The following is a 24,403-nucleotide window of genomic DNA, read 5'->3' as shown; positions in this document are numbered from 1 at the left end:
TTAAATGAGTCTGCGTAATCCCATCACCGTGTAATGCAAGCGGTCATCAGATCGGTGTGCGGCGTAAATGACCCAAGGTCACAGGATTAACCTGCGTGTTCGCCGTGCCCTGAACGGTGAACTCTCTCCTCTATTCGTCGTGATGTGATGTGTGACACTAACCATGACGCTCGCCTTGCCTCATCCCCCAGGAGACGTCGGCTCGGACGCGGGCTCGCTGAACGGCGACGAGGTGGACCGCGCCACCACCGCCGCCGCCGCCCCGCAGACCTTCCCGGCGGCGGCGGTGCCGGCGCCCGGCGGCGGCGGGGACCTGCTCTCCCCGACGGGCTCCTGCTCCAGCCTGGGCGGCGTGCCCCGCTGCCTCTCCCCGGTGGCCAGCGACCCCTTCCCCTCGGGCAGCTCGCTGCTGTCCAACGGCTCGCACATCAGCGGCTCGCTCAGCTCCCTGGACTCGGACGCCAGCGGCAGCACCGTCACCAGCAACGACAGCCACCCGGCCGCCCAGCGCGGCACCGCCGGCGCCGGCTACTCCCACGCCGGCCTCCACCACGACACGCCCCGGGCCCGCCGTCTGGAGGCCGAGGCCCGCAAGGCGGAGAAGAGGAGCCGGGTGAGGAGCCCCGAGCGCCACCAGAGGCCGTCGGTCCTCAGCCCCGAGAGGTCAGTAGTAGAGACCCGCCGATGCTGGGTGTTAGGGGATGATGCCGGTATCGATATTAGGGGGGGGGGTGGGGGGGGTAGGGCTGCTCGATTATGGAACAAATCATAATCATGATTATTTTATTTTGGTCAATATTGTAATCTTGATTATTCAAACGATTATATTTGAGTTTGAAAACATGATGCATTTATTCATCATTTCTCTCCAAAAAGAACACTTTGTAAATGAGAACCTTTTGAAATTTCCCCTTAAAAAAAAAATACACAAAATGGTCAAATAGAAAATAATGTCCAGATAGGTATCCAGCTGTTATATTAGTTTGGTGATCGATTCACGCTAAAATCGAAATCATGATCAAAATTAGATTAATCTCCCAGCCCTATTGGGGGGTAATAGATGACAACATCGATATATTGGCGGTTTTTCAATATGTATATACCGTGGTGTCCTGGGGGTGGAGCAGCTCCTTAGGATTTGGACCCTTTCCAGCAACGCTTCAGGCCACGGCAACATGGCATTAAAATGATGTGCTTATAGAACAAACAAACTGTAACAGGAGGAGCTACTATCCTTCACACAGAACATGTAAAAGTTATGATGTTAGTGTTTAGCGTGTTTACGTGGATGTGCTCCATTTACAGCATTTTGTTAGATTAGATTTTAATATATCGGCAAACGTATCGTTATTTGTTATTTGGTTACGCAGTTTTTCTTATTTGGAGTGAGTAGTAGGTTCCAAATCGAAACCATTGTTACATTTTCATACAGTTCACCGCATCTTGACTCGGATCCTAATCATGGACGATTAGCTATTCAGTTTCATAGTTGGGACGCCAATATATGTATTAAGAAGGTTTGAAACCGTGCCGTCCTCGATGTATTTATTATCAAACTTTATGGAACCAGTCAAATCTGCACAAGAGGGTCAGCGAGGTTGGAAAAACACCAGAGCTTCTCTCGGGTAAACGAGTTAATCCCCCCGGCCCTCTTAGCCCCGGTCAACAAGGTTAGGGTGACTACTTCCCGCCCCCGGGAACGCTGGCTTAAGTCTACCCGACGACGAGGTGACGCTACGGATACAACCTTATCCTTTTAAAGACAACAAAGTGTTTTAAAGACAAAGTGTTCCCGCGCAGGAGCCTAGCGATGCGATGTGCGTTCAGTACGGGGAAAAGGAAAGAGACGGAGGAGGCTGGTTTATGAAAACTGCGGTGTGGGTTGAAAGTGAAAACGTCAGTCTCTGCTTTGAATCATCCCCTGTGCTCGCCAGCTCTTCTTATACAGAGATATCTCTGCTCTCCCTCCCTGCCCATTTCATATTTTTATTAGCTTTCCAATTGAGTGTACACAAACTTTAAACACACCGTATAAACACTTGCGCTGTATAAAGCCAGTGAATAAATATTGTGTATACACACTGTCTCACCAGTACCACTGTATAGATACTTTATATATGCACTGTATAAACAGTGCACTGTACGAACAGTACAACACTGTGTAAACACACGATGTAAACACACAGGCCAGCTTCTTCCCATTACGCGATCATCCCCTCCGGCACTCTTCTACTACATAAGGTCAAAGGTCACACACACACACACACTCTAAAGGAAGCAGATTTTCCAACAAGGGGGTCATCGTTTTCCTCTTAAAGCGTGTATATGGCAAATGGAAATACATTTGAGGTGAAGGAAAAAAATTATTGCCGTGGGGGAAAAAAAGGAATAGTTTTGGGGCCGCGTCAGTGATAAGGAATATCCTGTTGGAGACACAACATTCCTTCGGCACATGCACCGACACAGGCACAACATTTCTCTCTCTCTCACACACACTTTGTCCACCTGTCCCCTTCCCACTGTGGCGTGTTACCTTTTAAGGACAGTTCCTTTGGCAGTGTAATCCAGCGGGGGCAGCGGTAAGCTGGAGCTGGAAGTCGAGTGATTTCAACACTTTCCACTGCTCCTCGTCCTTCATCTGGCTCTTGACACGCTGCCGTAGGTTCAGGAAGTGATGTCATTGTCTTCTGTGAGCCCGAACACGGCTGGTTTCTTTGTTTCTCTGCCGTGATTTTGACACATGCACGCACACACACAGACAGCTCCAGTGACCCTCCCTCAGTTGAGCACCGTTGAGAATATCGGACCATAAAACGTTGTCCTTTTCGCGATGCCATCGTTTTCTGTATTTTGTCACACTCCTGTTGCATCCCGAATGCCAAACCGTGTGTGTGTGTGTGTGTGTGTGTGTGTGTGTGTGTGTGTGTGTGTGTGTGTGTGTGTGTGTGTGTGTGTGTGTGTGTGTGTGTGTGTGTGTGTGTGTGTGTGTGTGTGTGTGTGTGTGTGATCGCAGTCGCTCTGGCGTGATCGAGAAGCTGGAGGCCCTGGAGCTGGAGAACGCGGAGAAGATGGAGGTGGAGGAGGCCGAGGTCGGGCGGAGTGCGGCGAGGCAGGGCCGCCATGAGCACAGACGCTTCAACAGACAGGTACGCCATGAGCACAGACGCTTCAACAGACAGGTACACCATGAGCACAGACGCTTCAACAGACAGGTACACCGTGAGCACAGACGCTTCAACAGACAGGTACGCCATGAGCACAGACAGGTACACCATGAGCACAGACGCTTCAACAGACAGGTACACCGTGAGCACAGACGCTTCAACAGACAGGTACGCCATGAGCACAGACGCTTCAACAGACAGGTACACCGTGAGCACAGACAGGTACGCCATGAGCACAGACAGGTACGCCATGAGCACAGACAGGTACGCCATGAGCACAGACAGGTACACCATGAGCACAGACGCTTCCGCAGACAGGTACACCCGTGTGTCTACACGTTTCCACTGCATAGTTTCGTCAGGTAGTACTGCTGTTTTGACTTGTTGGGTGATGATGCTCATCGGGGTACTCTTGGTTAAAGAGGCGTTTAGCCCCGATGAGACTTCAGCAGTAATTGATTGAGTTAAAGACACGGAGAGGCAGGGTAGGCAGCCCTGCCTCTGGTGACAAACTGACGTGAAAATTGGTGTGTGTGTGTGTGTGTGTGTGTGTGTGTGTGTGTGTGTGTGTGTGTGTGTGTGTGTGTGTGTGTGTGTGTGTGTGTGTGTGTGTGTGTGTGTGTGTGTGTGTGTGTGTGTGTGTGTGTGTGTGTGGTCCATGCTGCAACATTGTGTGTTTAACCATCATGTGCCCTACTGTAATTCCTCGTTAGGGGGGTTTCCCTTCATCCTCCCCCAGTGTCTTCTGGTTTTGTTTGGGTTAGGCCACAGAGGTCACGGTGGTACTATTAATTTTCAGTTTTGTCCCATCCTGTGGTGGTAATCCCCTGGGGGATTCCACTTCCCTTTTCCCACCCTCTCTCGTCTCTCTCGCTCTGCTTCCAGGCAAAACGAAAATGATGGTGATGACAATTACAAAAAAATGTAATTATGTTGGCCGCTGAAAATATCTGAGCTTTCACGTGATCCTTAATAAAACACTTTTCAGCCACAACAGATGGGAGGATGAGGATAGATTGTGTGTGACAATGTTCCCGTTTGAAACAAATCCCAGGCTGGAGATCTCAAACTTTTTCGTCGCTTCCTAGTCCGCTTGGATAAAAGAGAAATGGCTAAATGTACCATGAGGTCTAATCAGATTAGCACGCATTTCGAAGAACAAATTTTAGTGTTTCGGCTGAACTCGTGATCCTCATGACGCGATGACGTAATCTTTTTCTCAGTTCCATATTATGCTAACGAGGCGACGAAAGGCTACCGTGGCATTGGTTTATTATCGCCCGGTCTTTCTTGGCACTTTTTATGGTGCGTCTCCTCGCTCTACACAATAAAGTGTCACAGATGATTGCTGAAGATCTGCCCACACTAGTTTTCATGCCCGGTCTACACACAACGCACACACACACACACATGCTGGAATTTTTCCAAGCTGGATATTGCTCTCTGCACCTCCTCGCAGGTGATACTGGGAAAGCCGGCGGTAATGTTTTGCCAGCATGTTCTGTTTGTTTTCCCTCTCCGCGGTTCACTGCCACACTGCGCCCTCCCACAGAGACGGCGTGGTGCTGACATTCACCCGTCCCCATGCACCGTAATACCCCTGTATAACCCCAAACATAAAACCCAGGACAGACCTCCGTGACGTGACTCAGACTGAGCAGGACCGCAGGGAAACGTAGGGGCGTCCGCCATGGCTCCGTCTTGGCCATGTGTCTCTCGGTTTATCCTCCGCACTCGCAGCAGTTCCGTTACCGCCGCTGTAAACGGGCGAAAGGATACTGCACGCAGACAGATGTGACGCGGTTCCTGAGTGGTTAGCACTGCTGCCTCACACAGCTAGAAGGTCTGACCTCTGTCATCAGGTTGATTGAGGTTGTGTGTTCGAGGTCTTTACACGCTGGGCTTTCTGTGTGGGGTTTGAATGTTCTGAGGGTTCGTGGGTGACAACCCACTGCTACTACTACTACTAAGTTAGGATGGGATTAAATGTGGAGAATGAATCGATGGAAGGTTTCTCATTGCTGTGTTTTTGATGTGTGATTCAGGATCAGGACCTGGACTTCCCCTCCACACGCCCCCCTCTGAGGAGAGCCAAGTCCCTGGACCGCCGGACCACAGAGTCAGTCATGACGGTGAGTGACCCCCCCCCCCCCCCCCCCCCGGACCGCTGTCACCCTGTCCCTCCCTCTCACAGGGTCCCCCGGCTCGTAACGTGGGTCTATCTCTGTGTTTCCAGTGGATTTCCTGATCCCCCTGTGTTTTGGGGGCTTAGAGTAGACGTACACGGGTAATGAGGAGAGTTGTTTATTCTGCTCAGCGAGGGGACGTACGAGGGGGAGTTCCGTCTGTTTCAGTTTCTGAAGCAGATTATTTTTCTGTAGGGTGTAGAGTGTTTGCAGATCTTGCAAAGATTAACCGTTTGATACCGCTGACGGTAAATTACAGACATGAGAAAACGAAAACATCAGAGTAAATTGGCTTGAAGTGCCAAATTATCTACAAGCTACTTAACATTTAATAAACGGAGGCTATCTCTAGCCATCCTGTTCTTAACTAGTGCAAACCAGACATGAGTCTAACATTGTGTGTATAACATTATGTGCACTACTGTAATTCCTCATGTTGGATTTTTCCTTGATCCTCCTTCACAGTATCTGAAGTGTCACAGAAGTGTCCTCACGTTTTGTTTAGGTTAGGCCACGGAGGTCACGGCCGTGTGCGTTTTATTCATCTTCAGTTTTGTTCCATTCTTTGGTTCCCTTTTCCTGCTCCGATTATGACCTATGATTTAAAGTTTATCATTTGATCGTCTGCATTAGTGCTCATGATCAATAATAGGTGCTCAAAACATTTACAGTCTCAGGTTCAGGATATAGTATGTATGCATACCGCACAGCGCTCTTACCACGGTATTATAACATTATGTGACTTGTATACGCCGGTGTGGGTGAAGTGTTGTTATTCTCCTCAGACAATGGCCTCTCTGTGCTAATGCTGAGACTAGCAGGTAAGGAGGCATGGGCCGGTGCCAGCGCTGCAGCAGAGGTTGGGTAACAGAATTAGCCGGCGAGACTTCCAAGAGCCGCTCAGCAGGCCCCGTAACCTTCAGGGGTTGCTTTGCCTAAAAGTGTGGCGAGTTGTTTTCCTGGCGTTGTGGTTGCCGAGGGGCAGACCAGGCCACGGATTAAAGTCTGTGCTCCTCCTGGCATAATCACATGACGCCCGTTCTGGGTTTTGTTTCTCTTTTTTTTCGAAAATGAGAACGGCCAATAAATATCACGTGACGCAGGCTGCGTCGCTGCCGGAGCCACGATGCAAACCTGTCATCGTTAGTCCCCTGGCGTGTGCGTTTCCGAAAAGGCCTGTTTATCGGTGCCAAGATGTTTGCGTTCATCATTATGTCGTAATGTTTTGGCAGTAATCGGGTTCTTGTTTAACGTGTGTTACTGTAAGTCTAATTCTTCTTCCCTTGCCTGGGTGTGCGTGCGTAAGTGTGCGGATGTCGTAGGCCATTCCTCCCGTCTCCCGGGCCAGTCCTGGCCCCCCTTCCTCCCGCCTCTGTTCAGGTTACCTCCCTGCTACGTTTAGTGTGTGTGTGTGTGTGTGTGTGTGTGTGTGTGTGTGTGTGTGTGTGTGTGTGTGTGTGTGTGTGTGTGTGTGTGTGTGTGTGTGTGTGTGTGTGTGTGTGTGTGTGTGTGTGTGTGTGTGTGTGTGTGTGTGTGTGTGTTGCATCCAGCCTCTGCGGTGTGTATTGCGTGTGGCGTTCAAATCATGGACCTGGTTGGCCATGCAGCTCACTCAACTTACCGCTGTTTTCTTCAGTCACATTTCACGTTTGTGTGCGTGTGTGTCGGTGTGTTTTCATCCACTGTGTGGTGTCACAGCAGGCCCCTACAATATAATTACGGCACTTGATTGTGCAATCACAGCTAGAGCGTTGCAGAACAACAGCAATGCAATCAGAAGTCGCCCCCCGGCCCTCATGTCCTCACGCTTAATGAAACGTCTAACCCATTGGTGCGGTCAACTTCTAACCGCAGCGAGGTGTGCATGGGGCGTTTTCCTACACACGGGCAGAGGTGTTGAGTAGCGACGTGACACGTTTACACGTGGTAACGTTAACGTATGTACTGCTAGAGCTGCACTGCAACTGGGGGGCCGTTTCTAAGGCAATTTGCACTCTGCCCGCTTCTTAATACTGTATAAAAACGCTAAGGTAAGAATCCCTTGATAACGACGAGTGTGTGTTGGTGTTTATCTGCCCATGCTTCCAAAGTCAACACCGTGTGCCTTTTTTTTGCATTTCTTATCTGCATGGTACAATGTTGCATCCGGATTCCTTTGCTCGCGCTCAATGTGAACGTGCCTCCTCTCTCTCCTCTTTCCCCTCCAGCCGGATCTGCTGAACTTCAAGAAGGGCTGGATGGTGAAGCTGGAGGAGCCCGGCCAGGTAGAGTAATGACCAGGACAGACCTGTCCAGTTAAAGGGCGCTGCCACCAATACGAGAGGCAATATCAATATAATCCACTCTAAGTGGTTTATATCCTTTTTTTTAATGCTTAAGGTCAAAGTCCTGTTGAAAATGAAAAGGTCCAATGAAAAGTATGTGAGACTTTTATTGGACGTGTTTAATGTTCTGAGGGGGAGCATCCCCCAGATGGAGGCCGAAGGAGAAATAAACACGGTCAACATGTTTACTTTTTCAAGCGATAGCTCGTGCTCACGTCGTGGGAACCTTCCCAACAGTTCAGACTCGTTAAGAGGAGTTCAAGCGTTCAGTCTGAGCCGTGGGTCTGAAGAATGTGTGTTACATACTGTGGCCCAAGCAGTCCTGTATCAGTGGAAAAAAAAAATATATATATATATATGGTTGTGGCCTGGATCATCTTTACACATTTCTATATGATACGACACTGCAGTGGTTAACATTCAGTGGTGACTGTAACCGTGGCTCAACATCCTAATAACCTGCGGCTCCAACCTGCACGGAGCCGCAGCCTGTTTTTTTTTGTTTTTTTTTACAAAGCACTGGCTTTGAACTCTGGTTGACTCGCCTCCCTTTCCCAGTGCAAGAAATATTGGTTCGTGTTGACAGACCACAGCCTGCGCTACTACAAGGACTCCATCGCTGAAGAGGTGAGACACTCACTCGTTGCGGTGATCTCAAATCAGCCGCGCTTCTTTCAACTTCGACCCAGTTCAGGTTGACTCTGTTGTGCTTCAGCCCTGGGCGACGTGACGCACACGTTAGACTGACTCTGTTGCGCTTCCACAGGCTTCCGACCTGGACGGCGAGATCGAGCTGTCCACCTGCTACAACGTCACCGAATACCAGGCTCAACGAAACTATGGTTTTCAAATACACGTAAGATATCTTTTTTTTTTGCTGTGGAAAATAGAACCTTATTATTTTTGGTGGTGTTGTTGTTGTTGTTTTGGCCAACCTTGTTGTGCCCTTCCTTTGCTCCCCAGACCCTGGAGGGAGTGCACACCCTGTCCGCCATGACCGCAGGGATCCGAAGGAACTGGATACAGGCTGTCATGAAGAACGTCCGTCCCTCCACAGCCCCCGACGTAGCAAGGTTGGTCACACACACACACACACACATGAATACCATCATGGCTCACACACACACACACTCACAAACCAGTCTCAAACCTGTCTCTACGGTGGATCATATTATTGCATTCATATCATTATCTTATCTTGATTTGTTGTTTGTTGTACGTCCTGGCACTTGATGACTGCACTTAATGCAGGCTTATAGCATGTACTTAATTGTATTGTGCATGCATGTTGTGTAGCATGTACTTGTTTGTACTGTTAGTACTTGTTAGTACTCGCACTTGGTTCTATGAACGTCTTTACTGTACCGACGGCGATATATTGTTTCACTTCTTATGACAAATGTACTTATTGTAAGTCGCTCTGGATAAAAGCGTCTGCTAAACGCCCTAAATGTAAATTATTTCAAAATTGTCCACCTTTTTATTAATTCATTTATTATGAAATATTTTTTTCAGCTCGACCGAAGATCACGGCACCTTCGCGGCGCTGGACGGCCTGGTCCGCCCCGACGTGGCCCAGGACTCGCCCGCCTCCGAGGCCTCGGCGGCGGCGGAGCAGCGCGACGTGGCGCCGGGCCACAAGAAGAGCCGGGCGGCGGAGCGGCGGCGGGAGGGCCGCTCCAAGACCTTCGACTGGGCTGAGTTCCGGCCCATCGCCCAGGCCCTGGCGCAGCAGCGGGCGGCGCAGGAGGCCGAGGGACTCGCCGGCGACACGGCCGACCTCGAGCGCAACCGCCGGCGGGAGGAGAGGAGGAAGAGGTACGACACGGCGGCGGCGGTCGGCGCCCCCACGGACGGGGGCGAGGAGGGGGGACGGATGGACTGTGAGAGCGGGACGGCGGAGGCGGCGGTGCACGCGGTGCCCCCAGAGGTGGCCGGCGCCGGGCCGACGGAGAGGAAGCAGAGGGTGGAGGAGGTGATCGAGCAGCACTGGCAGCAGGTGGAGCAGACGCCCCTGCGGGAGGAGAAGCGGGTGCCTCTGCCGGTGGCCATGCAGCCCAGAGACACGGCGGAGCTGGAGAGGCTGCTGGAGAGCTACAAGAAAGGGGTGAGGCCCCTTCCCACCGCCCCCCACACACACCCCCCGCCCCGCGGCCGTACTCGCATGTTGTACAACGTTGTTGGATGAGCGGCCGCGCGGTGGTGGATCACTTTTTTTCCCTTAGAGCTTGAAAGACATTATGTATGGAGGAGGACATTTAACGAAATGTCACTCGTTTAGATTGTATGCAGTGTCTTGACCTCACGAGGAGCCAAAGTCCAAGGGACGCAGTGATTCGAGATAATCATAGTTTTCCATTGACGCAATGCGTAGTAGGGTTGGAGCAAAAGGCAACCGCGTCATTAAGTCTATGTATCTATATAATACACGTTATGAGGACCATTACATAACTGTTTTAAGCTGACACCTTCATCCAAAGATAAGTGCATCCAACCATGAAGCTACAACCCAGAAGCATCATGAGAAGTGCGTCATATTCGTCAAATAAGCAAACCTGCATCGAGTGCTACATTTCGGAAACGAGATCAAACGAGGATCATGCGACGCCTCCCCCGAGCGAATCTTTCAGGGGGAATCAAACACACGGGGTCGCGTGTGACGCCGTGGCTCCCATACTGACCCCCCATTGCCTCCCTCACCTCACCCTCAGGTGGACGACCTGAAGACCCAGCTGGAGGGCTGCCACCAGCAGCTGGTGAACTCCAGCCAGCACAAGCAGGAGCTGGAGGTGCAGCTCCGGACGGCCCTGGAGCGGGAGCACGACGTCCGCAGCGGCTACATCTCCCCGGTGAGTTTACAAAGCGCGACTTATGATCCTCCACGCGCCAAAACCCTTCAGCACTGCACTTCGCACACAGTCACAGTTACGGCACACTTATACGCAGGGAGTCCCCAGTCGTTTGATGAACACTCATTTTCACCGCTCCACCACCAATGTTTTCCTTCCATTTCGTAACCGCTCTTGCATGTTTTGTGTTGTTTTTTACTGTGAGAAACCATTGAAACCGACGGGGGGCGGGGGGGCGGGGGGGGTGTCGGAGCTACAGAGCGACGACAACAGCGTACTGTGCCCGTTTGCATGAGTTCTTTGCATGTGGAGAAAGTAAACGTTGATATCTTGATGCTTTGGCTTACCCCCCCTAGACTACCGTGTCTCTTGCCTCCTTCGTAGGACCTCGTAGTGTGGCTGTCATGCCATGCCAGCAGATTCATGCTCTAATACGCCGTCGACAACGGAAGCCGGAATCGTCCTCCTTTCTCAGTGTGTTTTGTTGCTGTTGGTAACCGCATACTGGCCTCTGCTGTTGAGACGGTTGCACCAAACGTGTATGATGGATGAATAACCTCTTGCCTCGTCTCCTAATTATCTGCATGGAAGCCAGATCGCCATCATCTCTTAACCACTAGTCCATCCATGTTTCTCTACCGGCCGTCTAACTGCTAAGATAGGGTGTTTCACAAGCGTTTGTCGCAACTGTCGCAGTTTTGCTCTTTTGGCAGTTATACAGGATTTTATTTTTAATTGAGATTGCCCCGGTTGATCTCTTTGAGTTTTTCTGCCAAATTCGGTTTACTCTACAAACTATTTCATCCTACAATTGTTGTGAATCCACATTGACGTTTAAGAATTGTTTTGAACGTCACATGTTAGTTTCCTTGGTACAGCTCTCTGCACCTCTGCCGAGGAGTAGATGCTTTGATGCAAGGCGAGTTTTGGAGCAAAGCTGGGAGGAGAATGTGTTTTTGTGATAGGACCTGCTATGCCCCCGATCTCGTAGTGTACAGCGTTCAGCTGAAACTAATACTGCATTTCTCACCCCATGATGTGTAACCTATTGACCCGCATGCTCTCTTGTGACTCACTAACCCTGGGAATTACATCTTTCCTAATTCTTTCAACTTACAACATCCAGGCCTTACTAGGGAGTATGGGAACAGATTTTTTCCAATCATTACATTGATTCACATTATTGACACATTATGTTCGGGATATGTCCTGTCGAATCAATATAGTTTAAATGTTTATAAGGTGATGGGCTGTATTTGTTAAGAGCAAAACAATTGCACAGAAAAACGATTGGCCAGCGTGCGTGTGTGTGTGCGTGCGTGCGTGCGTGCGTGCGTGTGTGTGTGTCCCCTGCTGTGTGTTAACCAACTGTCTGGTCCCCCCTTTTCCAAGCTGGAGCACCCTATGGGTCTGGAGGCTGATCTGGCGCCCCAGATGAAGAGGGCCGAGCTGGTTAGTTCTCAAGCGCAGAGCTTGACAAAGAAGTACCAGGAGACCAAGGAGCTTTTGCAGCTGCAAGAGCTGAAAAAGCGCAATATGCAAGCACAGCTTGGCCTCTCCCTTTCCCACCTCACGCACGCGGACCCCTCCCCTCCTGACGCCCCCTTAGACGGTCCCCTTCCAGAACCCGTCCAGAAGACCGTTAGCTTCTTGCTGTCAGACAGCGCCGACGGTATTCAGGAGCTGGAGGATTTGATGACGGATGCGCCGATGAGTCTTCAGGGCCTGCTGAGGCTGCTGCAGTGCCACAGCTGTAGTCAGGCGCTAGGCGAGCAGGGTCACTACCAGAAGCTGCTGGGGCGGTGGAAGCATCAGCAAGACCTGGAAAATGAAACCATCAGGAAAAGCCTCCTGAGGGCCGGGGAGAGCATCCGCGACTACGAAGCGCGTCTCCTGACCATGGAGGACATGGTCGGGAAGGCTCAGAGGCAGAAGTCCGAAGGCCCGGGCAGCGCCTACGGGCCCTCGCTGAAAATGGAAACGCACTCGAATGAAACCACGAACGACATGGCGATGGGAATGCTGGCCCAGAGAGTGGAGCTGCTCACCGGTGAAAACGGGGCGCTGAATCAGAGGTACCAGGAGATAGTCAACCAGCTGACGGAGGCCGACCGGGAGATCGACAGGCTGAAGGCGGAGCTGGCGGAGCTGCAGGGCGGCAAGCAGCACCGTCTCGTCGCCGAGGAGCTGGGCCGGGTGAGGGCCGAGCTGGCGGAGAACCAGGCGAGCGCCATCGACCGCGAGTACTACGAGCGGGAGCTGAACGAGCGGGCCCAGAGGCTTCACGAGGCACTGGTGACCCTGGAGGAGCTGGGGACCACCCTGAGGGACACGGAGAAGAGGCTGCAGCTGCGGGAGGCCACCCTGAAGGGGCTTGGATTCCAGGCGGCCACTTCTGACGACGGCGGCGGCGGCGGCGACGAGGATGAGGACGAGATGCGGTTGAACGCGGAGCAACTCAAAGAGCTGCTCGAGGCCTCGGAGGCAAAGCTGTACGAGAAGGAGGCAATCATTGAGGCCACGGAGCGACGATGCGTCGAGTTAGAGGTGCAGAAGAGTGAGCTGATGGTCCAGAAGGAGGAAGCCGAAAGAGTTGTTATGCAAAAGCTGGGAGAGGCGGGAGACGAGATTAGGAGGCTACAAGAGAGAGTAGGAGTGGAGATGAACGCAGGTAGGGGTGAACCGACAGCGCATGTAAGCAAAGAGGCAATTCAGACGTGTGAAAAGCAAGTTGTTGAAGCAGGACTTCTGAAGCAGGTGGTAAACGATATTGGGATGAAATCTGAGGCCCTCCGTGCGGTCATAGAGATGTTTGGACATGTTGATGTTAATGTTGAGAAAATGTTCGGTGATTTAAAAAGCACTTTACTTGTCACGGACTACCTCTGCTCTTCCCAAGAAGAGCAGAGCGCGGTCAATCAGAAACGCATGAAAAGGCTGGTGTTGGAGGCAGAGTTCTGGAGTCAGTTGCTGACTATCAAAGAAAGTGGCAAAGGCACAAGCCCGGACTTTGGAAGGCACGTCGCAGTACGTATGTTGGCAGAGAAGAGCTTGTTGTTTTTGACTTGTAGGCTTTGCCCGCCAGCAAATGAGGATGGGAACCGTGGCGTTCCAGTGACCGAGGCTGACTTTTCAGCCATGTTCACCTGGCTCGATGAGAAAACGAACGCTCTCATTTTGAAGGAATTGAGGCAAACGTTGGAAGAGAAGGCGCATCTCTTGAAGCAAATGATCACAACCATAGATTTGTCAAAAGACGATGCGCTCCGTGCGTTGGCTTTAAAGACCTTCCACTCCGACGGCCAGCAGAAGCCTCCTTCAGAGTATCTCCTTGACGTCCTCAAAGATGCTTACATGTTGTACGTCAACATTAGGCTTCAACTGGAAAACGAGAGGGAGCTAACGCACAGGCAGGCTGAGCTTGGCACCGGTAGCTTAGACTGCTGTAATTGTCCTAAACTGAGAGACATCAACAGGGATCTGAATTCCAAGCTGACGGACCTTCAGAACCGCCGGTCTGAAGCGATGTCGTCATCTTCGTTGACGACCGTCGACGGGCCCACCGACTCGCCGGATAAAACCATGGCGCTCCAGGACGTGATCGCCAGGCACAGGAAGGAGCTGCTGGAGGTCAAAGACGTCTACGAGCAGGAAGCGGAAGCGCTGAGAAAGGAGGTGGCCAAAGCCAGCGAGGCGCTTCGCCTCATCTCCGAGGAAAACGTCCACGAGGTCGACTCGCTGACCGAGTGCATGGAGAACATGAAGAAGAAGCACGACGCCGAGCGGAGCGTCCTGCTGCGGCGGTTCGAGGGCGAGATGGACGAGCTGAGGAGCGTGGTGACCCCGCTCAGCCCGGCGGCGGCGGGGGCGGCGGCCGACGGGTCCGGAGAGACTCCGCCGCCGCCGTCGGGCCAGGCCCCCCTCCCCCAGACACTGGACCTCAAGGAGCGCATCCGGGAGCTGGTGACGCAAGTGACCGCCATGACCGGGGAGATGAGGCGACGCGAACAGCAGGGCGACGCGACGGCCCTCCGGAGGAAATACGAGACAGACCTGGAACACCTGAAGGTGGACGCGCCCCCTTTGCCCCCCCGCCGTCGTCCGTCCGTTACGTGATGCCTTGTGTTCCCTTGTAGCGTCCACCCCCCCCCCCTCCCAGAGCTATTCCCCAAAACCTTCCTTCCTTTAACGTTTTCTTGCCCTCCTAACCCGACCCGACTCCTGCTCTTGTGTTTTTTGAAAACCGATTTTTCCGTCTGTGTTGCATGCCAGCTAATCCCCCCCGTCCGTTGTTCATTCAGTGCATGTGTTTATCGACGCCGTCGTACTTGTGCGCTGAGGAACCCATTTTGTCCGGGATTCACTGGCGGCCGAGTGTAGAATAGGTGAGGTCACAAATGGTGAATTAAAAGAAAGGGACGTTGCATTAAGCTCTGTGATGGGTCAACGAGGAGAGATCTGTGCCGGCGCCGTAATGAAATGAGTTCCTCTGTTTTGTAGCTGGATGTGCTTTTCAAACCTAACCCCTTTTTCACACACCTCCTAGTGATGAATGGCTGAGGGCAAAGAGTTCGACCTTTCAGAACAACCTTTCATGCACCCCACGTTGTTATTAATATTGATTACCGATAGCTTTTTGAGCCCTCGTGACGTGGCCATATTTTTCTTTTTCCACTAACCAATGTGTAGTTTTCTTTCTTTCTACAATATTCTGTCCTTGCATTTGGTCAGTCATGCAGGTTAGGGGTTAGGGAAGTTTCATTAAAATAGATTTTAAATGGAAGTCGTGCTCAATTATGCACTCATGCAAAGTAAGCAAATTTTTTTTTAATAGGCTCCTTTCCATCGGTGGCTGTTGGGTTGTAGCACGGTCTGCAAACACGTGCTTAATGTACCGACTTTAAGCTAAACTACTTAAACCAACGCGTTTAATTAGCTCCCATCATTCCCTATAAGCTACCTAATTAGTCTGGAATGTCTGATTTGCGAGTTCCAGTGGCTCCGTTCGAGTTTTAACAGGAAATTAGCTCATTAACTCCCAGACACGTACAGACACCAGGCCCTGACATGCATCCAAGCAGAGTGCTGCAGGTGCTGCTCACCGCAAGGCTGTGGCTGAAAGTGGCCCACCTAGGTAGGGGGGGTGGTGGTGGTGGTGGTGGGGGGGGGGGGATCTGGCAAACTTGGTCTCTCCCGGTTGGTTCCAGACTGCTCAGACTTTGCTCCCTGGGAGAATAGACTGGAAACCTCTGTTCTGCTCCTCATGGCTGTTTGTAGGAGGCCAAGGGGGGGAGGGGGAGGGAAAAGTGAGACTAGGCAGGCTATGGATCACCATTACATGAGCACGCAGATTAGCGCCGGTGGGTCACGGACTGCAGCCTGTTTCAGTGATTAGGGTTTGAGCTGGCCAAAAAACCAAACCAAATCCCCCGCCTCAGGAAAAACAGAAGGACTATAAGGTTGTATAATTTCCTAGCATATGCATGCCCATTTTTGAAGAGCGCATTGATCAAAGTGATTAGACGTCTTTCCTCCGAGACCATTGTGCTGGCCAGACAAGCGTCTACGTCTTTGACACGGACAGACTTGCCAGAAATGTCCCTCTGTTGCAACGGCGTACAAATCCAGGGATGCCACTGTACACCCTCCCCAGACCCCTAGCCAACTCTGCCGTGATGGTATGCATCTCCTTTTTGCCGGCCTAGAGGCAATTAACAAGACAGGATAGCTGGAGAACGCAGTCAACCGACACAAACACCAGGCTCCTGTTTTACTGTGAGCTTTTTTTTTTTTTTTTTCACGACGGCCAGAGCCGTTTAGCCGAGCGCGTTGCGCTTTGCGTCGGTAATCATCGGCAGCATACTCGTGTCTCCCGCTCCGCCCCGAGCATTCCTCTCGACATGTCTCGTACCTCTCGTAAAAAAAAAAAAAAAAGACTTCAGACTTCTGCACTCGCACGCTCGCGACGCCCACGGGCCAAGCAGCTGTAGCAGTCGTTCCCCATCGCCAGTTGGATGGCCTGGTTGCTGGCTCCTCCCACCGGCGAGGAAGTTCTCCCCCCCCCCCCCCGCCCGCCGCCTGGGGGGAACCTCTCTGACCCCGCCGCTGGGGGGGGGAGAGCGACCTTTATGGTGGTGAACTCTCACTAACGCTGGACCCTGGTGTGGCGACCCCTCCTCTCTCTGTGTGTGTGTGTGTGTGTGTGTGTGTGTGCGTGTGTGTGTGTGTGTGTGTGTCGTAGGCCACATGTGAGCGGGGATTCGCCGCCATGGAGGACTCCCACCAGCGGGTGGTGGACGAGCTGCAGCGGAAGCACCAGAGGGAGCTGGAGAACCTCCAGGAGGAGAAGGACCGCCTGCTGGCCGAGGAGACGGCCGCCACCATCGCCGGTCAGTAGCCACACGAGTCAGGGGGCGGGCGGGCGGGGGGGGTGGGGGGGGTGGTCAGATCACAACGGGTCATCAGGTTTTTCATTACTCATCCTGAGGGCTACTGGGGTCAGAAGGTCAAGGCTAGATTGATGAGACAATGTAATCCTTTCCCCCTCCTGACTGGGCCCATGCGTCTGTTTATTTGTCCGGATCAGCTGAAGAAGAAGAATAAGGGAGACTTAGGGAATAGTTTGGCACTCTTTAGTCTGGAAAAGTAGATGCATGTAAAATAGATTATATTTAAAAAGTGAAATATTCATGAAAAAAAATAAGAACGTACGCATGCTATATTCAAACCAGACATGACATGCAGTGGTTTTGTTTCTTTACTTTTCTTCGAAATTGAATGTATTCATTCATAAAACAATATGCTAGAAACCCCATTCTTTTTTTTTCTGCCCCCCACACAGCGATAGAAGCCATGAGGAATGCCCATCGGTCAGAGCTGGAGAAGGAGCTGGAGAAGGCCCGCAAGACCAACAACCACGCCGAGAACGCAGACCTGGACGAGATCCACAGACAACACGAGTAAGACCAGCCTGACTGACCGCTCTGCAACCGCCACCACTAGCTCCGGTCAAAGGGTGCATTCACGCCAGTGCTGACGCACCCATTGCACGGCGTCTGTTTCTGCTGATTTCATTTTGAGTCCTTGCTCGGGTCTTCTCTAGATGGTGTTTATGTCAATCCTGGCATTCGCATTTGTATTGGGTGACCGCATGCTACTGGGTTGCTATCCCAGTATTTTCATGGGTTGCAGGGTTTACGTCCTCGTGGACCCTCCTTGCCCGTCCACCGCGAGGGCCTGACGCGCGCCTCACAAGAAAATGTAGTCTTGCGTCGAGGCGACGTAGCAGCAGCAGCAGCAGCAGCAGCAGCAGCAGCAAGGGCTGTGATCGGTCCGCTCACCGAAACCTGATGCAGAACCAAAACAGTTAATTTTGAATCATTCATCTCGGGAAACACTTAATCATCCGCCATTGACACAAAGTGAAAACATGTGTTTTGTTGATGTGATTCGTAACGGCGCGAGCCTGATACTCCCGCTGTGCTCGACTCTAAAATGGCCGGTGTTATTTATTGGGCATCAGCGTTGATGACATTTCGATGTTTGGATGCTCTGCTGCCAGTTGGAACACGCGGGCCGCGTGCAAGGTGTGGACCGTCGGCTGCCTCCCTTCTGCGTGCTAAAACACATAGTTGGCCCCAGCAGGCTGCAGCTGCAGGTTGTTGAGGCTTGGCGAATGAATACTTGATACTAATATGAGCAGGGATGAGATGACGCAACAACAGCCAAGCTTATACATATACAAGTAGTCTCGCAGGGGTTGAGATCAGGTAGCTTTGGCTGTCTCAGCTCAAGCTGAAGTCAGCGGTTTTTACTCCCCTTGTGGATGAAATGGATCATCTGTGTTGAAATGGCTTGAGGCCGGTAATAAACAATTTTAAAGGCAAATCCATATCTATGCAGCACAAGTCGTTTGTCAGCAACTGCTGGCTGGCTCGCTAATCCTGAATTGTGTGTGCGTGTGTGCGCGTGTTCCCCGGGTAATGCGCTAGTCTTCAAACAACGTTGATCTGTTCGGACACGTAAGAAAAACACAGAGCAGACGCGATGCGTCGATGCAGTAAACGAATGTCAAACACGGGGACCAATCAAAGGACCGAGAGAGAAGAAGCCATGTCCTGAGCCGTGCACCGGACCGAACGGAAAACGAGCGCCGGGGCTCGTTCGTTTGTTCATTCATTCACTAACGTCGCGTTCACTCGTGTGTCGCAGGGAAGAGCTGTGCTCCTTCCAGCGGGAGATCGAGGTGCTGTCGGAGCAGTACTCCCAGAAGTGCCTGGAGAACGCCCACCTGGCCCAGGCGCTGGAGGCGGAGAGGCAGGCCCTCCGGCAGTGTCAGAGGGAGAACCAGGAGCTCAACGCTCACAACCAGGTAGGCACGCGCACCCCCCCTCCGGAAACCAGGCAGCGATGGAAGACGTTGGCCGTTTAGATCTCCTGTATTTCCCCTCTGCTAACGTAACACTGGGCGGCATCTGGCTCAGGAGGTTAGAGCAGGGTTGGCTGGTAACCGGAAGGTTGCTGGTTCGATCCCCCGGCTCGTTCAATCCCCGGCTGTGTGTCCCTGAGCGAGACGCCTCACCCTGACTGCTCCCGACGAGCTGGCTGTCACCTTGCATGGTTGCCACCGCCCTCGGTGTGTTAACGAGTGGGTTTATGTTTGGCAGTATGGTGCATCGCTTTGAGTGGCTAATGGTTAGAAAAGCGCTCTATAAATGCAGTCCATTTAGCACTTGTTTGTATATGTATTTAATTTCCCCCCCCCCCCCCAAACATAACCCCCTTAATGGTTAGGAACGCTCTGGATGTAAGCCCCCCCCACACATGCTCACACACACACGATGCCACAGTGTTGTATACCGTCTGTCTCTCTGTGTGTTGCAGGAGCTGAACAACCGTCTGGCTGCAGAGATCACCAAGATGCGCTCCATGGCCAGCGAGGACGGGGACTCGGGCGTCGGGATGCAGGGGAAAGAGCTGTACGAGCTGGAGGTAGGGCGCGCCGCGGGCTCCTCACTGCTCACTCGGGGGGGGGGGGGGGGGGGGGGTTCCACGTCGACGCAACGCAACGACCACGCAGACGCTTAGACGCAGTCGTGAACCTGTTTCAGTTCTGTGTCGGGATTTAGTGAGTGGACCAATCACCGCTTCGACGGAAGGTTACAATTTTGGTGCGGTGGACCCAAGGAGGGTCCGTAAACCATCTTGCGTTGCATCGACGTGGAACCATAACTGAGCCTTAACGCGTTGAAAGTCATTTCAGTGACACACTTGGTGAATATATTCGCCATAAGCAAATGATTGTTTTGTAAATCAGGATGCGAGACTATCCTGTACGCAGTTAAACCCTAACCCTTTGTTTTTTTTTAATGAATAGTTGAAATGCAAAACATAAGACCTTAACAGTACATGAAGCGGAAACACGGGCGACAAACGATTGAACCCAAAGCCATAGGCCTTCTGCGGCGCCCGGTTAGGTTCCTGTGGGGTTCCTGTGGAGTCACTGAGACCGTCACTCTGTCCTCCAGGTCATGCTGCGGGTGAAGGAGTCTGAGGTCCAGTACCTGAAGCAGGAGATCAACTCCCTGAAGGATGAGCTCCAGGCCGCCCAAAGAGTGAGTGCTCCTCCCTTCCCCTCCCCTCACCTCCAGACCTTCCAGTCACAAAAAGCAAGAGGCGTCATACCATTCGTTCCCCGACAATATCCACACTTTGAATTTGGAAAACAGGGAACAAGTCAGCGTGCAATTGATATCAAGCCACTAATTACAAATACTTAAGTGCGGTATAGTGTTAGTATGGTCTTTTTTTTTTTTTTAACACTTAAACTAATATGAACACTTTTCTTTCATGCACAAGGCAAGGAGTCATGATAATCATGACCGTAACAGCTTGCGTATAACTTGGTCCCTTTGTCCGTCCAGCAGTGGGCTGGGTCCAACATTACCTTTTTAGAATTATTTTTGAACTGCTAGAGAGGGAAAATATAGTGACCAAGCAATTTACAAAAAAAAAAAAAAAAAAAAAAGAGTATTCACTTGGCAAATGGTCACATCCATTGGCACCATTCGCCCCCTGAGCCCTGAGCGGTGTGTTTCTCTCCTGCAGGATAAGAAGTACGCCACAGACAAGTACAAGGACATCTACACAGAGCTGAGCATCGTCAAGGCCAAGGCGGAGCGCGACCTGGGCCGCCTGCGGGACCAGCTGCAGCTGGCCCACGAGGCCCTGGGCGAGCCCTCGCTGGAGGAGGTGGAGCGGGGCGGATACGGTACAGCCTCCCATAGGGGCCGTCGCGATAGGATGGTGTATTTTGAGTGCAGGTTCAAACACTAGTGTGCAGTAGCTTTTACCTCTGCTGCTGTTTTTATTATCTGTATTTTTTTATTATCTGTATTATTATTTGTTATTGTATATTTGATCTTTATTTGTTATATATATATATATATATTTTTTTTTTTCTTATATATTTAAAATGTGTTGTTGTGAATCGCACCGTCTGGATGGCATTTAAATCTCATTGTACCATGTGCAATGACAATAAAGAGATTCAGATTGTGATGCTTCTGATATGAACTGTGATTCTGTAGATATACTGCTATACGATAGTACACATTTTATTTCCTGCAAGTAAGTCTACTGTGTGCTTTAACGGCTGGCTGCATCTCTTTTGTCTCGTCCCACAGACATCATGAAGTCCAAAAGCAACCCTGACATCCTTAAAATGGCAGCCGCAGCGGCTAAGCGCTCAGAACGCACCTTGAGGTCAAAGGTATGTTGATTCGCTCCTCCTCCTCCTCCTCCACCTGACTCCTGCCCACCATGTTATTATTATTGGAGCAACAACCTAGGCTGAATTATACTCTTAGTCACTGATGCAGTTTCTGCTACAGGTTGTGGTGTAAAGGGAACGGTTCGCCACCAGAGGTCACCAAAAACTAACAAGAGAAAATGAAAGCATTGCTGTATACTGCCATCTAGAGGCCAATACGGACCTTAACAAACACAATTAAAATCCCTTTGATAGATATAGTCCTTTATTAATCTCCCTTAGGAGAAATTCACGAGTGACCAGCAGTACAGTGGGAAAAGAGTGTGAAACAAGAGTGTATATATACAAATAAAAATAAATAATAAATAAATAAAATAAAAATACATTTTCGATTTATGACCAAAAGCACTTTGGCAGTCGCCTTTGTTTTGGTCGTTGGCTCTGTTGGCGACAAAGGCTGCGCTTGCACAGTACCCTGGAAAAAAAACGCTGTGCAGGTAAGCACTGAATCAAACCGGCCACCACCACCACCACTACTCACGCGCCGGTCTCCATCCCCGCCTCTTTCTCTCCCCAGTCCGTGAAACGGGACATGCCCTGGGACAGTTAGGGCCAGTGGGAGGAGGGGTGACTCCTAGGCAACCCCGCCCCTCTCCTTTTAGGTAAACCGAACCGGAGACGCACCCACCACCAACGACCACTGCACCCTCTAGAAAGCACCGGGCTCCATACCCAGACCCCCCACATGGTCTCCGTGTCCGCATGCACTCACCGCCTCCCCTCACCCGCGTCACGGCGTTCCTCCTGGACGTGGCCGGCCTGTTTTCTCCTAACTCTTGGGGTTTTTTCCGTTCATGTGCTTCACGGTTTTTGTGTTGTTTTTTTTCTTCTTTTAAGTCACCGCCCGGTTTGTTTTGATTGGTCGGTCGGCCTCTGGTTCACCCTGCAAGTCCCCGCAACCCCCCCCCAGAGTCCCTTTCATGACTTTGATGTTCGTTTGGTCTAACTTGTGTGTGTGTGTTTTTGCTTGACCGATGGGACAATATGTACCGAATACAATGCGACAGTCTCATGTGTTTGATTTGTTTGTGTGCAGACAGTTCAGTTTAAACATTCTGCCCCATCTTTTCTGTTTACGACGTCAAACTCATGGTGTGAGTCATCGGGGTGAAGCCACACTCATACCATCGGGATCGTCGAAGGTGTTCATCAAAAGCATGTCAATGAACCACGTGATAAAGCATGACCCTCCACCCACCGGCTTCCTGGGACATAGCGGGGCTCTTCGTGTGATGAGTCATAGTCCATGTTTAACATTCTCTCTCTCTCTTTCTCTTTCTCGCTCTCTCTCTCTCTGTGTCTCTCTGTCCTTGTAGAGTTTAAAGGAAGGGCTGACGGCGGAACAGAGGCTACACCTGTTTGACAACAAGGACACCAAGGAGTTCTGACAGCGCCTGCCTACACCTAGCTGCATGCGTCCTACAGGCTCCCCCGTCGTCCCCTTTTAGCTCTGTAATTATTAGAGAACACTACACACTGGTCACAAAAAATAAAATAATGTCTTATTAAAATATTGTATCCTAGACAACTCATGGTATGAAGTTTTGAATTTGATGTCTATAGAGTCTGCATTCCATGCACTAAAGTAACTGTGACTTTTTCGTTTCACTTTTCCTTTTTGGGCCATACTGTAAATAGTTTGTGTGCTGTTTTTAATCCAGCGTCTATAATGCGTACACTAAAACCATAACTGTGTAAGCTACTGCGTAGACTGTTGCCAGCCAGGGGCGCCTGTCCCATTGTGGCTATAAACGCAACACACACTACACTATTGACGATGGAGTAATACTCGTGACTAAAGGTGGGACGGTATGCACATATTGAAGCTCTCCCAAACCGCTGCGCTGCCATCACGGCACATACACAGGATCCTGCTGGTTTAAAAAAACAGGCTATGAAACTTACAACGCTCACCTGGAAGATGACAAAGGTTTTAAAGATTTGCCACGTTGGTTTCCTCATCGTCTGAGCGGTTGGATTCTAAGCGGGGAATAACAACGTTGCAGACTTAAACTTAATTTTTTAGGTCCATGGTTGGTGGAAAGGTGACTGCTTAGTCTGTAGCGACGGGATTGATTTATGATATGAATATATATAAAGATTTATACTCCCCACCCCCCCTCCTGCACGCAGTGGCAGTCCCTTTGTATTTATTTAAATGTTTAAAAAAATTTTGCCTCACATTCCCAGTCCAATGTACTCTATTGTAAATATACAGCAAATGTACACCCACTTGTTTATTAGCAATAAATATTTTTGCACCCTGGCTCCCTTGTGACTTGATCTTTGGAGTTCTGACAACGGCTCGTGTTTCAGTTCAGCAACCCGATGAGGCTAACACTAAAATACCTCCCAGCTGGTGGCCTGGAAGCCTGACCTCATCGATGGGTCAGGTCTGAACGAAGCTCCAAGCATGTCATAATAACCATCCTTGGAGAGGTGAAAAACATGTTGCTTTCCCGTCTTGAGTTTGATTGATTTGTCATGTCCGCACATAAATGACAAATATAATTTATGGTTGCATTTAAAGTCAATGGTAGGTCATTGTGTATATACAAGTGCATCTCATTAAATTAGAATATTATGGAAAAGTTTATTAATTTCAATTAGTATTATATGATAGGCTACGATAAGGGCCTTAATCTCGTCTGCATTGTTCGGTCTCATGGTTCTCAACTTCCTCTTGGCAATACCCCGTCAATTTTATATGAGGTTCAGGTCAGGCGAGTTTACTGGCCAATCAAGTAATCCCATGGTCATTAAACCAGGTCTACTTTTGGCAGTGTGGGCAGGTGCCAAGTCCTGTTGGAAAATGAAATCAGCATCTCCATAAATCTTCGTCAGCAGAAGGAAGCATGAAGTGCTCTAAAATGTCCTGGAAGACGGCTGAGTTGATACAACACAGTGGAACAACACCAGAAGATGGCATTGCTCCCTAAATCATCACTGACTGTGGAAACGTCACAACGGACTTTAAGTAACTTATATTCTGTGACTCTCCAGACTTCTTCTTCCTCCAGACTCTGGGACTTTGATTTTCAAACAAAGT

The 24,403-nt window shown here is 50.7% G+C and overlaps 1 protein-coding gene across 3 annotated transcripts in view; it reads left to right on the top strand.

Annotated features, from left to right (window-relative positions):
• Window positions 1-23,609, top strand: part of mprip (myosin phosphatase Rho interacting protein) — a 37,179-nt gene extending 13,570 nt beyond the window's left edge. The window contains exons 7-25 of one of the 3 annotated variants that reach the window (XR_014639664.1): window positions 192-663; window positions 3,014-3,146; window positions 5,210-5,296; window positions 7,558-7,614; window positions 8,233-8,301; window positions 8,441-8,530; window positions 8,638-8,747; window positions 9,190-9,781; window positions 10,386-10,523; window positions 11,916-14,591; window positions 16,765-16,912; window positions 17,365-17,482; window positions 18,735-18,894; window positions 19,407-19,514; window positions 20,051-20,137; window positions 20,631-20,793; window positions 21,209-21,294; window positions 21,872-21,956; window positions 22,671-23,609. Coding sequence is in view for 2 of the 3 variants with exons in the window: in XM_084485884.1 (XP_084342010.1) it covers window positions 192-663; window positions 3,014-3,146; window positions 5,210-5,296; window positions 7,558-7,614; window positions 8,233-8,301; window positions 8,441-8,530; window positions 8,638-8,747; window positions 9,190-9,781; window positions 10,386-10,523; window positions 11,916-14,591; window positions 16,765-16,912; window positions 17,365-17,482; window positions 18,735-18,894; window positions 19,407-19,514; window positions 20,051-20,137; window positions 20,631-20,793; window positions 21,209-21,294; window positions 22,671-22,742 (5,366 nt within the window). In the remaining variant the exon portion in view is untranslated. The remainder of the gene's footprint in view (window positions 1-191; window positions 664-3,013; window positions 3,147-5,209; window positions 5,297-7,557; window positions 7,615-8,232; window positions 8,302-8,440; window positions 8,531-8,637; window positions 8,748-9,189; window positions 9,782-10,385; window positions 10,524-11,915; window positions 14,592-16,764; window positions 16,913-17,364; window positions 17,483-18,734; window positions 18,895-19,406; window positions 19,515-20,050; window positions 20,138-20,630; window positions 20,794-21,208; window positions 21,295-21,871; window positions 21,957-22,670) is intronic. The other 2 variants (XM_084485884.1, XM_084485885.1) reach the window with 2 other exon arrangements.
• The last annotated feature ends 794 nt before the right edge of the window (window positions 23,610-24,403 follow it).

Source organism: Micromesistius poutassou (genome assembly GCF_964030765.1).
Source record: "Micromesistius poutassou genome assembly, chromosome: 21".
NCBI classification, from domain to species: Eukaryota; Metazoa; Chordata; class Actinopteri; order Gadiformes; family Gadidae; genus Micromesistius; species Micromesistius poutassou.
This window is presented reverse-complemented; position numbering and strand designations above follow the sequence as displayed.